The following is a 15,440-nucleotide window of genomic DNA, read 5'->3' as shown; positions in this document are numbered from 1 at the left end:
TATAAGGTCACAGGATACTCATAATGCAAACAATGTGGGAGGAACAAAGGGGTCAACAGGGGCTTTCATAACAATAGTTCCCCAAGGCCTCGCACTGGACCAATCCAACCATGCAAACTGGGCTCAGCAACATCAACTCCATAGATAAAATCATGTGTAGCAGAACCACAGGGAAGCCTTCAACGATGTGAAGGTGTTTCTATTCTTCAGCATTGTGGATATTACATTAAAATGGACTCAAAAGTATTCCCGGCCAAAAGTCTGCCAGACAACAATAACTAGAATGTTTCCCAAGACCAAAACAAAATTGTGAGCAATGCTGCAAGACTTATGTCCATGTCAAACCAAATTTGGCTCCGGGAAACATCTCCATCGTTAGAACCTTCAACTTCTGAGCTGTTGAAGGCAAAAAATAAAAGTTGACATATTACAAGTCAGGGAACATTTTGAAAGCCTTTCTGTCTTTAGTCTTGAATGACTGTCTTTGATACAGTAAGTGATCTGTATTAATATGACAGTCTTGTTGATGTCTTGTCATGTTGATGTTCATGTGAGATGAAACCCTGTGGAATGATCTGTAAGCAGGAGGTTCCAATGTTTTTTGTTCAGCTCTTTATAAATCTTGGGATTCTGAAACCTTGTTGCCATAATTCATAGGGATTATGACATACTTTTGTCTCCACTGACTGTGTAATTTGTATTTATGATCAGTTATTCTTGTGGACCGCAAAATTGCTGATTCTGAGTAGGAGATGAATTGGCTGTCTGTTATGAAGAATGGAAATCCAAGTAACTGTGTTCCATCATTATGACACTGACTTTTCCCTCATGCAGTAATGAACAGCTGGCAGAAAGCTGAGCTTCTGACGTTCTGGCGTTAAGCGAGTCTGGGATTCGCTTCACAGCAGAACATTTGTCTCCAAGGTGTTATAATAGATGGGTCAACACTGGACAACAACTGAAAGTGATTCATTTTTTTATGCTGTTAGCGCATTCTATACCGAGCACCGTGTCATTGTTTTTGCAACTGTTTGTATGAAGTCCCAAGTCAAGTCCAACCCTAAACTTTGTGTCTCAAGTCCTAAATATGTAATTCTTTTTCTCCCTGGTCTGCTCCTTTTGCGATCGTGCAATTCGATTGGCTGCTTTGGGATTGATTTAAAGCATTGCCTGATGCCAAGATGATGTGATTCGCTGCAGAGTTTACAACATAATCTTTCATCTTATGAGTTATTCAAAGTCAAAAGGCTCAAGTCCAAGTCACGAGTCATTGGTGTCTAAGTGAGAGTCGTGAAGCGTTGTGTTTTTTGTGATCAAAGTGTTTAAAACACCCATTTCAACATGAGGCAGGGGTATGGGCGTTCTCCATCAGGACATGGAGGAGAACATAATGTATAAATAAAAATATAAATTAGTAATATAAAATATATATCCCTGCTGAGTCAACAAACAGGTAGTCATGATTCACTCTTCCCTTCTCTTTTGTGTCTTTTGTGTGCATTTAAATGTGCATGTGGCACCCAATAATTTGAGGAAAATGCCGTAATATTAAGGGAATAAGGTCGTAATTTAATGCGAATAAAGTCATAGTATTTCAAGAAAAATCTACCCGCTCAATAGTCTGCTCTGCTGTGCTCTTCATCTAAGGTGGAATAAATCATACTATTGCGTGGCCTATTTTCTACACAAATGTTAACTTCACCACCTCTGATGAAGTGCAGCTCACAGCTGCTTTCCTCAGCTTTTCAGTGGGAAGCATCCAGGAGTCTGGAGACGGTCACAAACAGAGCTAAGCTGTCTATAAGCCAGGAGAGAGACGCAGACACAGCGACACAGAGCTGCAAAAAACAATATAAGCGAGGCTGAAAGATCATTGAGTTTACCATCCAATTACACCCTTTAAAAAATTGTCTTTGAGACCCAAAATACTTTTTTCCTTTAACAACATGTTTATTCTTATTCTTGCCTTTTTTTTTTTGTTGCTGTTTATTATTTTTCATGTGTGGTTAGGCAGTGGGACTACATCTAGCCTCCCTAGACTTTTTATTCTGACATGTCCTTTTCATTTAATTCAGTTTCATTGTACAGCTAAAATAAAATGTTGTACAAATGCATTCAGTGTGGCAGTATAAGTCTCTGCCCACGTCTGTTCTTTGTTCTTCGACACAAATAGAATGAATGAATTGGAACGAAGTGGCTCTTCAGTCTGATAATGACGCCAGTATGAATGAGGTTTTCTCAGCCCGACTGTGTACAAGGTTTAGAGAGATGTCCTTGTGCGTGATGAGCACATGAAAGCCCTGAAGGCAAGCTTCTCCCATATGCATGATGAGAACAGAACATCAAGTTCCCAGGATCCCTTAGATTCAGGTGCAGATGCTTTACCCCTGGAAACTGATAATACACTGCCACCTTCTGGTCATACTTGTCTATAGCATCCAAACTAATAGCAACACTATTAATAACAAGGTTCATTGTTGCTGTTAGCTGACAAGGACTCTTGAAGCTCTCCAAAGAAAGTGACAGGGATCTGTGTGAGAGGAAGTACTTTCAATACAGTGTACAGTACATATTACCTCTTATATTTCTGCGCTAAAGACACACAGACACTTGACTTTCTTCTTCAGGAGGGTGAAGTGGTATTCCTCCAATGCCTTCTTTAAAGTGTAAACTTCTCCCTGATTTCCAAGGAGTTCCCTCTGAAGATAATAGTTAGTCCCCTAAAGGAGTCTTACAAAAAGCCTGTGTTTAGAACGACAGACAGTGGTTATAAGATTATAGTCTTGACCTTAGGCCCTTGAGACAACACTTTTGTGAAGAAATTGACCTCATCCTACTTTAATCTAGACTGTCAAATGGACTAGGTTTAGTCCACTTCGAAGCAGAACTTAGGATGCGACTAAACAAAAGTTTGGAAACCACTTTTTTTTCATTGATGGATTTGAAATAAAGTTTGGCCTACCAGCTAAATCCATACCATGAATTTTTCCCTCTCCCCCAGGATCTTGGAGCCCAGCAGTAGTGGAGCGATGGATCTCTCTACCCAGCTATTCCTGAGGTGTCCCTCACCCTCCAGCAGTGTTGATGAGCCCTCCAACATGCCTCTTCTGGGTCTCCTCCACGAGTCATCGAGCGTGGGTGCCCCAACTGCAGCACCCCAGGGTCCAACTCCTCTCACCCAGGAAATACTCTGTGGTTGTGAAGCTTGTTCGTGGATGAAGTAGAATGTATGGGAGACTCCATTTCGGTCCAGGACCTGCAAACTCCAGTCCAATCCACTGGGAATCGGACTTTTGATACAATTTACAATAGTAGGTTAGATAGTCTTGCCGGATCATCAAAAACTCTAGACACCTTCTTTGACCTCCACATAAGCAGCAGTTAAAATGTGGTCACTGATTTGTTGACACCCTCCTCTTAACAGGGGTTTCCGATTACAAGGGGGACAAGTCCAGTGCGTCCAGTCCTCCCAGTCAGAAAGTTTCTATGATTGTAAATATATTAAATCATTTTTATATGATATCATTTTTAAAAATGATACACACTTTAAGTTGATGACACAATGCGGTGATTGCTATATTATGTGAAGTGTATGGACAACCCTTTATGACATACATTTAAGATAATGGAATTTGATTTATTCCTCTTCTAAGATTGTAACTATTTTATACCACAACAAAAATGTGACTTTTTTATTAGAATGTATTTGGAACGTATGTTTGTGTTCTAAATTGTCTTACTTTTGTCTGTGTATGGTCTTAATAAGTGAAACACTGAATTAAACATAGGCCTATAGTTTGTTTTCTATTGCCAAACGTATGCGTAAGAGATGTGGGGGATTATTGCCATCGCAGGAAAGCCCCACATTTGGGAAATTCCAGCATGGGTTCAAGCACAGAGGAGGTTTTCTGTTCCATCTAAAGTGAAACTGTATTTTAAGTTGAAACGTCAAAGTTACTTAAATTGTCATCATATCTGGGCTTCCTCCTTTCTGTACTTCCTTTTATGAAATGATGTGTGTGTGTGTGCTCAGAGGGCTGTCCGACCAATAAAACGCAGATCGACTTGAAACCTGACTATGAGCCTGAACGCATCTCAGAAAAACCCGGAAGCGTGTCGTCATTATCAACAAGAAAAACCACCTGCGTTTCTTGACAGCGGCGCTGTTGTTGTTCCTCTTTGACTGAAAGCGCACACGTTTAATTCTTGGCGTTTTTCTTTAGCAAACGCGTGAACCATTAATCTGTTTGTTTATTTATATATATACTGTCACATGTTCTCTTCTCGCTACATCAACGTTAGCTTAGCTTGCTAGCAGTCAGCGACGGATATGGCATACGCGTGAATGGCAGAGCTCTTCCTCAGTGCGTTTACCGTAAAGGTCAGTTCTGCTTTCAGTGGCTGACCTGGTGGATGATAAATCTTCACAGGCTTTCCCGTTAAACAGGCTCACAAGCTGCCATGGAGCCGGCCACGGGCTGCGTGAACATCGGCAGTCTGACCAGCACCCTGCCGGTGATCCCCTACCAGAAGCTGACCGACCTGTACTACCTGAGCAGAGGGGGCTTCGGCACCGTGTTCAAGGCGCAGCACTCGGACTGGAGGACCACGGTGGCCATAAAGTGCCTGAAGCTCGACTGTCCTGTTGTAGAAAGGTATCCTGCGTCGATGTGACCGCCTCATGTAACGCTCACTGTTTAGGCCGTACTCACAGTTACTGAGTGTGCAAGGTGGAAACAGAGTATAAAGTCTTGAATTAGTGTTTGTAATCAAATGTGAGGTGTGGTAGCAGCAGCAGCGTGTACAGTATCACTGTCCTCCTGCAGCTCAGGTGAAGAAACAGCGTGTTCAAACCTGCACACATAATTTGAAGTAATATATATTGTTTTATTAGTTTACCTTTTTAATTTATGAGAGGGCTGTGGCTCCATTAATGATGGGATAGCTGCCCGATCAAATGTGTCTCTAATGACTCTCATAACTCTTTGTAGACCGAAATACTCCACTAAATACTTGTTAAAAACTAACAAAATTAGTAAATAGTGTTTTGATTGACACAAGAACTTTGCCTATTGTAACACATAAAAGTGGGACAAAGGTGCGTTAATCATTTGACACCTGATTGGGCATCTATTTCCATATCTCAATATACTGTATTAATATCCTAGGTATCCAGATTGATTTAATATTGTGATAATGATTCCAACTGCTGTTTATCGCCCAGCCCTAAAGGCAATTCCAGGATTCATTCCTTTGTCCTGCTTCCTGTAATTCTGAATGTCAGCGCTGATTTGGCTTTTTATTTTTATTTTTTATGTGAGAATAAAGACTAACTCTGTTTCACTGGCTATGTTTCAGGGAGAGGAACTGCCTGCTTAAGGAGGCCGAGGTGCTCCACAAAGCCCGGTTCAACTACATAATCCAGATCTTTGGCATCTGCAACGAGCCCGAGTTCTTCTGCATTGTCACCGAGTTCATGAGCAATGGCTCTCTTGACCTGTTGCTCCACGAGGTAGCTATATGTCATCATGTCATTTCATAAATCCAAGAGTTGCTATTTCAAAAAACAGTCTAGTCCTGTTATCATAATCTAAGGCTCTATTTTAAAGAATTATTAAGGATTAAAGATTAGTAAAACGACAGCTTTCCTCCACTATATGGCATTTATATTGTTTTCCTCTTGTTAAGGAAACGAGAGCTATTATGCAGCTAAATTATTAAAAGTTTTCTCTATTCAATCAAATTACAAAGTCACAAATGTTCGGGACATCTGAACTTTCTACAGTGCTTGTTTCTGCAGTTTTGTTTCCAAAAGAGCTAAAGTGAAAGAGTCTCTTTGTTGCTTTTGGTAAGCTGCTCTGTCTCTTGCTCTGTCTCCGTTTGCATCACTCATCATGTGAATGTATGTCATGCCATTCATATCTGTGGTTCAGCAAGAAAAAGTGGAACTTGGCACGATTCACAGTATATGACGGAACTTAGAAACAAGCAGGGCAAGAGAAAGAAAAGCAGACTAATATAGTTTGGGGAAATTCCCACTCTTGGTGTAGCAACATTTCTCTCCCTTCAATTTTTGCTCTTGTCATACTCAGTTGTGTAGTCAGTCTCCCTGTGATACTCTTATTTTCATTTAAAACGGAGTCTGTTGTTACTTCCTACAGACTGACATGTACCCCGGGCTTGCCTGGCCTTTGCGACTGAGGATCCTCTATGAGATTGCCTTAGGGGTTAACTTCCTTCACAACATGAACCCACCCCTCCTGCATCACGACCTAAAGACGCAGAACATACTGTTGGATGGAGAGTTTCACGTTAAGGTATGTGTGTCAGCAAGACTTTGGTACAGGATGAACTGAATGTGTGACATAAAGAAACAAACATTTGAGCGTAGGTGTCACTGAGTGTGGATGTCTGTGTGTATATGTTCAGTAAATTCCCATGTTAACCCACAGAAACCCTACACTTTGGCCCAAGACTAGTTTATTTTATTTCTTACAGTTAATCATAACCGTTTCAGTCATTTTTTAAGCAATATTAAAAAAGTTCTCTGATTAAAGGTGCCCAAATGAGTGTTTATATAATAGTAAACTGAATGGATTTGGATTGTTGCTCTGATAAGATAAGAAGTCTGACGATGTCATCTTGGGAAATTATAATGGGCCTTTTTTCACAGTTCTTTGACAAAATGTTGTAAAAAATAATCACCAGATTAATCAATGATGACAATAATTGTTCGGTACAGTTTAAATTATTATTATTATTTTTGAATAATTTGAGTCCTTACCCTGTAGAAAAAAGTGCTGCAGCAAAAGCATGTTGGCAGAGTGTGTTATAGTAGCTCCCACTATAATAACCAGGACAATTATCCCACAGCATAACCAATGTTCTTGGAGCCTCAATCAGTTGTCTTTAATTGATAGAAGAAAAAGCTGATCCAGGGAAAACTATTTAAAAAAAAAAAAAAAAAAAAAAAAAAACATTTAAATCTAGCATTATAAATTAATGCTAATGTTTTGCTATTAGATCGCTGACTTTGGCCTTTCAAAGTGGCGGCAACTGTCCGTCAGTAAAGGCTCGGGGTCCAAGCCCACAGAGATGGGGGGCACGGTGATCTACATGCCCCCTGAGAAGTACGAACCATCCAAGAGCCGTCGGGCCGATGTGAAGCACGACGTGTACAGGTGAGACAAATAACCTCAATAACTAATAATAAGAAATGAGTTGGACAATAGACAACAACAAGTACATTCTCCTCTAATCTGGGTATGTTTCAGTATCTACAACATGAGTTCCATCTTAATATGTTTTATGTTAATTTCGTCGGTGGTCAAATTATTGGGAAGAATTTCTGATTGGATGAACTCTCGATGACTTTATAAACTGTGCTAGAGTAGATATGTGTTGCAATGTGCCAGCATGTGGTTGTTAGATTGTTAGCATACCAATATGAACTGTGCAGCTTGGAGAAGCAGAAGGAAGTTACCAGAGTCAAAACAGCTGCAGACAGGAGCAATGCAAAACATATTTTAACCACCAAAAAGACAGACCCACCTAAAAAATTAATATCAGTTTAAGTGTACGCTTTGTTTATAACATTTAACTGCTTTACCTTACAATCAGACAGCCGTTAAACTGAAGCAGTAAGATCCATCTATGCTCTCGTCAAAACAACCAGACTTCATTGGCAAAAGTAATTTCACATTGTAGAACATGGCAACCTCAATTGGTTAGTTTGTTTGTGATATTGTGTTACTTTGGTGAATCTGAACTAACACTTTTAAAAAACCAAAGTGTATGTGTCTTTCTTCAAACTGGGGGCTTGCAGACCGCTATCTACTGTAGGTACGATCATGGATAATTAGCTTAAACAACCACACTTCAAAGAATCCCAAATATCTTGGGCAATGGGTTTCGGTTGCTGCAACAGGTCAATTGGTCATTGTTTCTTCCTCAAAGCAACGTCTCTGGTTAGCTCACCGTAAAGTCCCTTGACTCCGAAGGGGATTACCAGTCGAAGAGAAATGATGTAACTCTAAACTCACTGAACTGCTTCTCTCCTGCATGTTTACATTGAAGCTATGCCATCATCATGTGGGAAGTGCTGTCCAGGCAGATTCCATTTCAAGGTAAAACCTTTTTTTTTTTTCTTCCTCCGGTTTGCTTGTTTTTTTATTTATTCATATCTTAGGTTTATTTAACTCTCTTGTTCTGTTCAGTTGCCCTTTTGAGTGAACTTTCATGGTGCCACCAGACTAATCACTGATCTGTGTGTGTGTGTATTTGTGCGATCAGAGGTGACCAACCCAATGCAGATCATGTTCAGTGTGCTCCGTGGGATGCGTCCTGACACGAGTCTGGACAGTCTGCCTTCTGACATCCCTAACAGAGAAACCCTCATCGGTTTAATGACCTGCGGCTGGACCACTAACCCTGATGAACGACCTTCCTTCCTCAGTAAGCTTTCACAAATAACCGATTTGCAGTAATTCCTTTCTGGCAGTAGTTTACAATTCCCCCCAGTTTGACCTTTTTTGACAGTTTGGGATGACTTATCCTGCTTGTCAGTGCGAAACTGTGCCCTAAAAAAGAAGTGACTCAGTATCAGCTTCCTGTCACATTATTGAAATGTTCTCTGCTGTCTTCACTGAATCATTTTATGAACTTAACTATTGTTTTCCATTCAGACATTCATAGACATTGTTTATCTCAAGCCCTAAACAGACTAATATAGACATTTGTTCAGACAAAGACTGAGTGCACCTTTTCTTCTAGCTCTCATTCTTTCTCACTGACACACCCACATTAACCGCAGAGTCACAGCAACACACTCATTACATGGTGTGTTTTTCCGGTTGTTCAAAGAAATGAAAGTCTTGATTTAACTGTAAATTTGTGGTATTGAATCCACAACAAGGAAACTCAAATGAGCAGTGCAGTTGGTACTAAATGTTTTGAAGACCATACAGCTTCCTTTCACCTGTTCATAAAAGTACCCAAAACAACCAAATGTGCATAAAAATCCCCAGTAAACATTGGCAAAATTCTGTCTACACTTGCAGCAAACCGAAAAATAAACACATAACTGGAAAAAAAAAAGTGATACCAGGTTAAAAAAAGTTTTGTCCTGTATTGTTAACTATATATCCTAGTGTTGAAACAAAACAGTAGAAATGTGATGTGTTTTTGCCATTTCAGAGTGTCTGATTGAACTAGAGCCCATGGTGAGGAATTTTGACGAAATTGTCTTCCTGGAGGCCGTGTTAGAGATCAAGAGGTCAAAGGTTAGTCTTCTCACAGTTCTTTCTTTTAAGGATACCTTTCGCACCTGTAGTTCAGTTCATTTGGTACGAACCAAGGGATAAAAATTATACATTGTTGCATTTTATTTCTGGTCCAGTTCCTGTTCACGTTAAATTTTTACAAACGAACCAACAGGAGTTAACATGAAGTTATACAGCTGACAACAGTCAAAAGTTTGAATTGTATTGTGACTAAGAGAGGATGGATTTCAAGAAGAACCAAGATTTTTATGTCATAATTTTACCTTACTATATCCTTCTTCTTGGTATGTGTGTGTGTGTGTGTGTGTGTGTGCACATGGCTGAGACCATAGCAACCAGCTTTGACAGCAGTGTTTGTGTCGTCATAGCAAAATGTGGTCTATTACAGAACCAGTTTTGAGCACCCCTACCAGGTGTTCATATGTCTGTGGATAGATTTAATCATTACAAAAGCATCCAAACTACGCAAGATGTATTTAATGAACCTTACAGGTGTGTAGTTGAGATCAAAATAGAGGCAAAGTGCGAACATCGGCCCCCTATATTTGGCTCTTGCCAGAATTCGCTGCTTGTGGGATCCCATCGCTACAGTTGTTGTGTTAAAGGAATAGTTAGTAGTTATTGTGTAATGCTAGTATGTTCGTATGTCTATAGGTTATAAGACCTGTCAATAGTTTTTGGGACTATAGCAATTTATAATCTTGTGTTTTAAACTGGGTTTCTACTAGTAAATGATCACTATTTACTGAACTAGGATACACAAAACTTTGTATTTGGTGGGTTTTATATTTTCAAATATGCCGGAGGACCCTTCAGTATCAACAGTGAGAGGCAGCAAAACTTCAACCAGGAACTAGTAATGTGAATATTTAACTGTGTGGTCCGATACATGAAAACACTTCTGCTCCTCAAGCTGTTTGACACGAGTTATGCTTGTTAGTTAAAAAGGTGTCTTATTTGATTCATATCAGATTTGTTCCTCACTATTCGTCTCTGTCAGTATGACTCACTCCCCTCTTCTTCCTTGTTCCTCCACAGATGATGCATATATCCGGCTGTTGTTCAGCTCAGTCAGTGAGTGAGAAGAGGAGTGAGGACGGATCGCTGAACATGCTGAAGGACAGGCGTAGCCCCTGGCCGGTCAGTAGCTGAAACGTCTGTGCAAATATAAAGAAAGTGTCTAATAATAAACAGTGATACTATGGGATGCACATCTACATATAAGCCTTGTCTAATTTTAGCATTATGTCTTCAAAGTCCCAGTGAAACGTAAGTCTTTAGCTTTAATACTGTGACGTAATCCCTAGAGAAAGGAAATATTTGGGTGGCGAACAGTCACAAGAGGGATTTAAATCAGATCCTTTGCATTTGATTGGACAGCTACAAAGTGGGTGGCCTTAAGTAGCACAATACGATTCCTCCCTTGTTTCCCAAAGTTCAGATTGATTGATGATTGATGGATGTCATGATAATATGGGTTGAAATTAGTTTTGTACTAGCTTACGTAAGAAAACTTCATATTTTGTTTTACAAGACGAAAGATGATTGGATTTAGATTTTTTTATTATTTTTGCATATATTGTTAAATAGGTGCACAATATGTAGATGGATGTGATCTAAAAGGGTTAAAAAGGCATCTTTCATATCTTCTCCACTTTGATGTCTGTGTGAAAATGTGAATTAAGCATCATTGTTTGTTCTGCCACAGGAGAGCTCCACCTCAGGCTCAGGCTCTTGTTCCTCCCAGGACACAGATATATCTCTACCGGGCGCCCTCACCATCAGCAATGCTGCACGTTCTAAAGGTATTTACATCAGGACTGGCATTTTATGCATTTCCCTCATTTACTGGGTGGCTATGAAACAAATTACAAAGTTCACAGTCACGCATCAGATTTTATGTAAAAATCTGTGTACAATATGAGCCTCTTCTTCTCTTTCTGATGTAGAGGAGAATCAGTCGTCATTTTTGGCTCATACGCTGGAGGCTCCTGAGTCTTTGAAGGACTTCCCAGTCAACAATCTGAACGGCGAAAAAATGAATGATTTGAACATACCCATCAAACCCGGCCTGCCTGTCACTGAATGTGAGACACAGCTGGAGAACCTCACCCTCAAGCCTCAACATCAGCAACAAGGTACCCCAGTTAAGGCACAATGGACGAAGTGGCTGATAATGATAATGCAGCTCTGAAAAGTTGAATAAAATGTACAACCAGAATCTGATTCACTCCTCTCTCCTCACTTGCAGCAGAGTACTCTCCTCCCTCAAAAGGCCCAATCGCCCAGTGGATCGAGATGCGCCGTGAGGAGATCGTGTCCCAGATGACGGAGGCCTGTCTGAACCAGTGCCTGGATGCCCTGCTGTCCCAAACCATGCTAATGCGTGAGGATTATGAGCTTATTGTGACCCAGACCACACGCACCGCCAAGGTCCGCCAGCTCCTGGACAACTGTCATCGACACTGTGAAGACTTCTGCCGCGTTGTCGTCCGTAAGCTGCGCGACAACAAGCAAATGGGCCTGCAGCCGTACCCGCCTGAAATCGGCTCCCCCACCCTCGGCCTCTGCGCACTGCCGCTGTCCATGTCCTACAATAACCACAGGAATGTGTAGCAACAGTCACAGCCAAACTATGGAAACAATCCAGATTACAGACTGTGCCAATTTTACACTACACTTAACTCTTACTGGTACCGCTTTCGTTAACATGGTCACCATGGTTCCTGTAAGTCTTGTCCTCAAAGAGGAACTGAGCAAAAAGAGTCACAGGTACAAAACTAAGCTACTCACTTAAGAGGGTATCCACTCACAAGAGACAGAATGTTTTATTCTGTGCGATCAGAATCAAAAAAATTTGAAGGAATCAGTGATTTTTATTTAACAATGTTAATGAGGTGATTTATTTATAGTCCCTCCATTCTGAGTGGGTGTATAGCAGGGTGTCTCTCCTTTGATACGTTATGCTTTTGTCTCCAAAGCTCAGTTTCCATTATGTGAAAGTGTGATTATGTAGGCCATTATTTGTGTGTTTGTGTGTGTGTGTGTGTAGCCTTATTTATAGAATGCAAACATCCTCAACACACTCAGTTGATCTGAGTAAGTGAAAGGAGGACTGTTAACATGCTCGAAAACCTACAGCAAAAATAAGGTTTATTCCTATTAAAGCAATCCTAATCTTAAAGTATCCTGTAGTCATGGGTGAACTATCTGGATAACATTGAGTGAAGTCAGTGAGTATGTGGCCTATGTGTGTTTCTATTGAAGCATATGGCCTACATTAAATCGGTACAAGGTACAAGGACAACTTCAGAGCCAATAATAGTTAACTATGTGGTTTGTTAACAGCTTCACATTACTTAAGTGTTGGAATGAGTCATGAGTTTGGTCACTGTGGCGTTTTGTCCCTCTGTTTTTCCTTCCCCTCTATTTTAACTGCTGAGCTAAAGAGATTCTCTCCGGACGTGGAGTAAAGAGGAAGTTGAGATTGTAATATAACACTCGGAATGAGAGGGATGTGTGTCTGCATGTCTGTCTAGATTAAAAGTGGACCAAAGTGATCAGATTCTTTTGATCTTCTCAGTAGTGGCCTCACCTCTCAGTATTTGTAATATTATTCACTCTAGGCTCATCTGGATACAGTGTTATAGTTTATCCATGAGCTTCACGTTTTTTTTTATCCTGCTGAGCTGCTCTGCAGAAGAACTGCAACACATGAAGAGAGACAATCAAACCTATTACTGCAGGGGTGGCCCAACTGTTTTGATAACTACACAGAAAAACACTAGGACAAACAATAGTTAAAGGATAGTTTTCTACCAATAATATTGCAAGAAAGTCAGTGTTTCTAGACCAAGAAACTCATGTGCCATAGGAAATTAATATTCCGTCAAAATAACCAACAGAACACCACTAAAGAGTTTACGTTTGACATTACAGTAGTTTGTGTGCCCACATAAAAATAGCTTTTTTGTATCTGCTGCTTTTGAATTTAATTTCAATTAAATCAATACTTTTCAACTAATAAATACAATGCATGGCCTAAGTGCCCATTTACATATTATGATATGTGTTAATCTGTAATAAGTAAATTTAAAACGGGAAGAAATTGCCAAATATTGGCTTCTGTTCATGGATCGAGTGCCAACTTGAAAGATTACAATGCAACTGTAAATGTAAGATGTAAGTCTAATTTTAAGATGTGACAAACAGAGCAGAAATAATAATAAATAAGTTTCTTTAAAAAGTTAGTTTAGTAGTTTGGCCACCCCCGCTGTAGTTTACCTGCTGTGGAGTCTATGCAGTCATTGCTCAGTTTATCACTCTTGACTCAATCAACTGTTTCTACACTAGCTGTGCTTCCGATCTGATCAAAGCGATAGAAACACCTGTTTATGTAATGATTATCTCTTTTTTTGTGTTCATAGATCAATAACATTCAAGGCGTAATGCTGTTAAATGCAAGAAAATCCAAATATTTAAATGAAGGCAGTATTTTGTCTGTATAAATAATTCAAGTAATACAGTTTTTTCGTTTCTTCAATCATACACACAGTATAGATGTTCTTCATGCCAGAAATGATTTCTGTTTCCATGACACAATTTTAACTTTCAGTCTTCCTAATAGCCATGTTTATATATGTGTGTTTAGTAGGACTATAACGTTAACTATTGATTCATTTGACAATCATTTTTCTCGATAATTGTTTGGTCTATAAAATAGTATAAAATTCTGTTTACAGTTTCCAAAAGCCCAATATCATCAGATTTTCCCCAAATACATTTTTATTATTTTTACTCATAATATCTACAGATTAATCAGTTATCAAAGTAGTTGCAGATTAATTTATTGTGGATGGACAATTAGATCTATGGACTGGTCGTTTCAGCTCAATGTTGTGTGCATGTATGACTCTCATTAAGGGCCTTACTGTCTTCATCACTGCCTTCTCTTATCACTTAACTAAAATCGGGATCTTAAATTACACTATTGTGGCTCTGTCATTTATTGTCTGTACGTCCTCAGATTTAACAGAGCATGACCTTTTGTTTGTTCCCCATCATTGGGTCCAAGGAAAGTTCATAAAGAACTTTAAATACCACAGTGAGAAATGAACCACAGCAGGTTATTCTTATAAAGAAACATTCTTACAAGAAATCGCACACAATTATATTATATCGCTTAAAAGACAACAGCAAGGCCAAGCAGGTCGATACGTTTCCATAATGTTGGGCTTGTATTTGCCTTGTGTTTAAGAACTGTGCCTCATATTCTGCTTCTGGTCTCAACTATTGCAACATGCAAAAGCCTTTTACACATATCAAGAAACGCTGAGTAGAAATATTAAAATTTGATATCTTAAATATGTTGTAACATATTTTGTACTGATATTTTCATCTCTTTTATATATACTTTCATTTGTCATCACTTGGTAAAAACTCATGCATTGTTCTGTCAAGTGATGATTTGTTTTTTTATAAATATATATAATTTAATGCCATGTCATTATCAGTGTCAGTTGGTCAAACAAGAACATAATGTGTAACAGAATGTACAGTTGATCCGTAGCTGTGGTTTCAACAGAAACTAGGATTTTTTCATACATGCTATGAAACTCTTCATTAAAATGGATTCTCTGTTTTTACTTCTGCCTGCTTTTTTCTTCTTTCTTGTTTTTGTTTTTTATTGTTATGTAACATTAATTGAATGGGGAATGTTTACTCTATTAGCACAGTTGGCTCATATAATGTTACCATCTATATAGAGCTGCTACTGGGATGCCAGGAACCAAGAGGGTTTATGTATAGCTATAGATTACTTAACTGTTCTACCAGCACAGGCCCAGGGGCCCAAGACGTCAAGGTGGAGGCACCTGCTAAATGTCACTGAAAGAATTCAGTGCATTAGATATTGTTTAATCACATAGCATTTTTATCACGATATGTTCTGTATCACACAATCTACTGTCTGTATCCTGTATGTTGACGCAGAAACAGCTTGGGTACCTCTGTCTTAGCTGCCAGGGCGCAGGGACGAGGTCTTGTTTCTGAAAATAGCATGGGGGGGAACACGTGGCCTCTGGCCTGGTGCTGGAAAAACACCCGACGTAGTTGTGCTGGTCTGCAGGGATTACAACATCGACCGTCCTGTTGCTGCCT

The 15,440-nt window shown here is 39.6% G+C and overlaps 1 protein-coding gene across 1 annotated transcript; it reads left to right on the top strand.

The window, feature by feature from the left end:
* The first annotated feature begins 4,137 nt into the window (after window positions 1-4,137).
* LOC129089176 (receptor-interacting serine/threonine-protein kinase 2-like) lies at window positions 4,138-14,922 on the top strand. Its single transcript, XM_054596556.1, has 11 exons — window positions 4,138-4,655; window positions 5,359-5,512; window positions 6,162-6,317; window positions 7,024-7,181; window positions 8,077-8,126; window positions 8,293-8,454; window positions 9,196-9,281; window positions 10,320-10,421; window positions 10,990-11,086; window positions 11,231-11,419; window positions 11,533-14,922. The coding sequence occupies exons 1-11, from the start codon at window positions 4,462-4,464 to the stop codon at window positions 11,895-11,897; spliced, it is 1,713 nt and encodes a 570-aa protein (XP_054452531.1). The 5' UTR covers window positions 4,138-4,461; the 3' UTR covers window positions 11,898-14,922.
* Window positions 14,923-15,440: the final 518 nt, after the last annotated feature.

The sequence above is a fragment of the Anoplopoma fimbria genome, chromosome 3 (genome assembly GCF_027596085.1).
Source record: "Anoplopoma fimbria isolate UVic2021 breed Golden Eagle Sablefish chromosome 3, Afim_UVic_2022, whole genome shotgun sequence".
NCBI lineage: Eukaryota > Metazoa > Chordata > Actinopteri > Perciformes > Anoplopomatidae > Anoplopoma > Anoplopoma fimbria.
The sequence above is the reverse complement of the archived record's forward strand: the minus strand, read 5'-3'. Positions and strand labels throughout refer to the sequence as shown.

What these genes read in the sequence shown, in the direction of transcription:
- LOC129089176 (XM_054596556.1), top strand. Translation starts at nt 4,462, where the DNA reads ATGGAGCCGGCCACGGGCTGCGTGAACATCGGCAGTCTGACCAGCACC. An exon ending in TTGACCTGTTGCTCCACGAG is followed by an intron (nt 5,513 to 6,161) that starts GTAGCTATATGT and finishes TACTTCCTACAG; the next exon opens with ACTGACATGTACCCCGGGCT. An exon ending in CAGGCAGATTCCATTTCAAG is followed by an intron (nt 8,127 to 8,292) that starts GTAAAACCTTTT and finishes TTGTGCGATCAG; the next exon opens with AGGTGACCAACCCAATGCAG.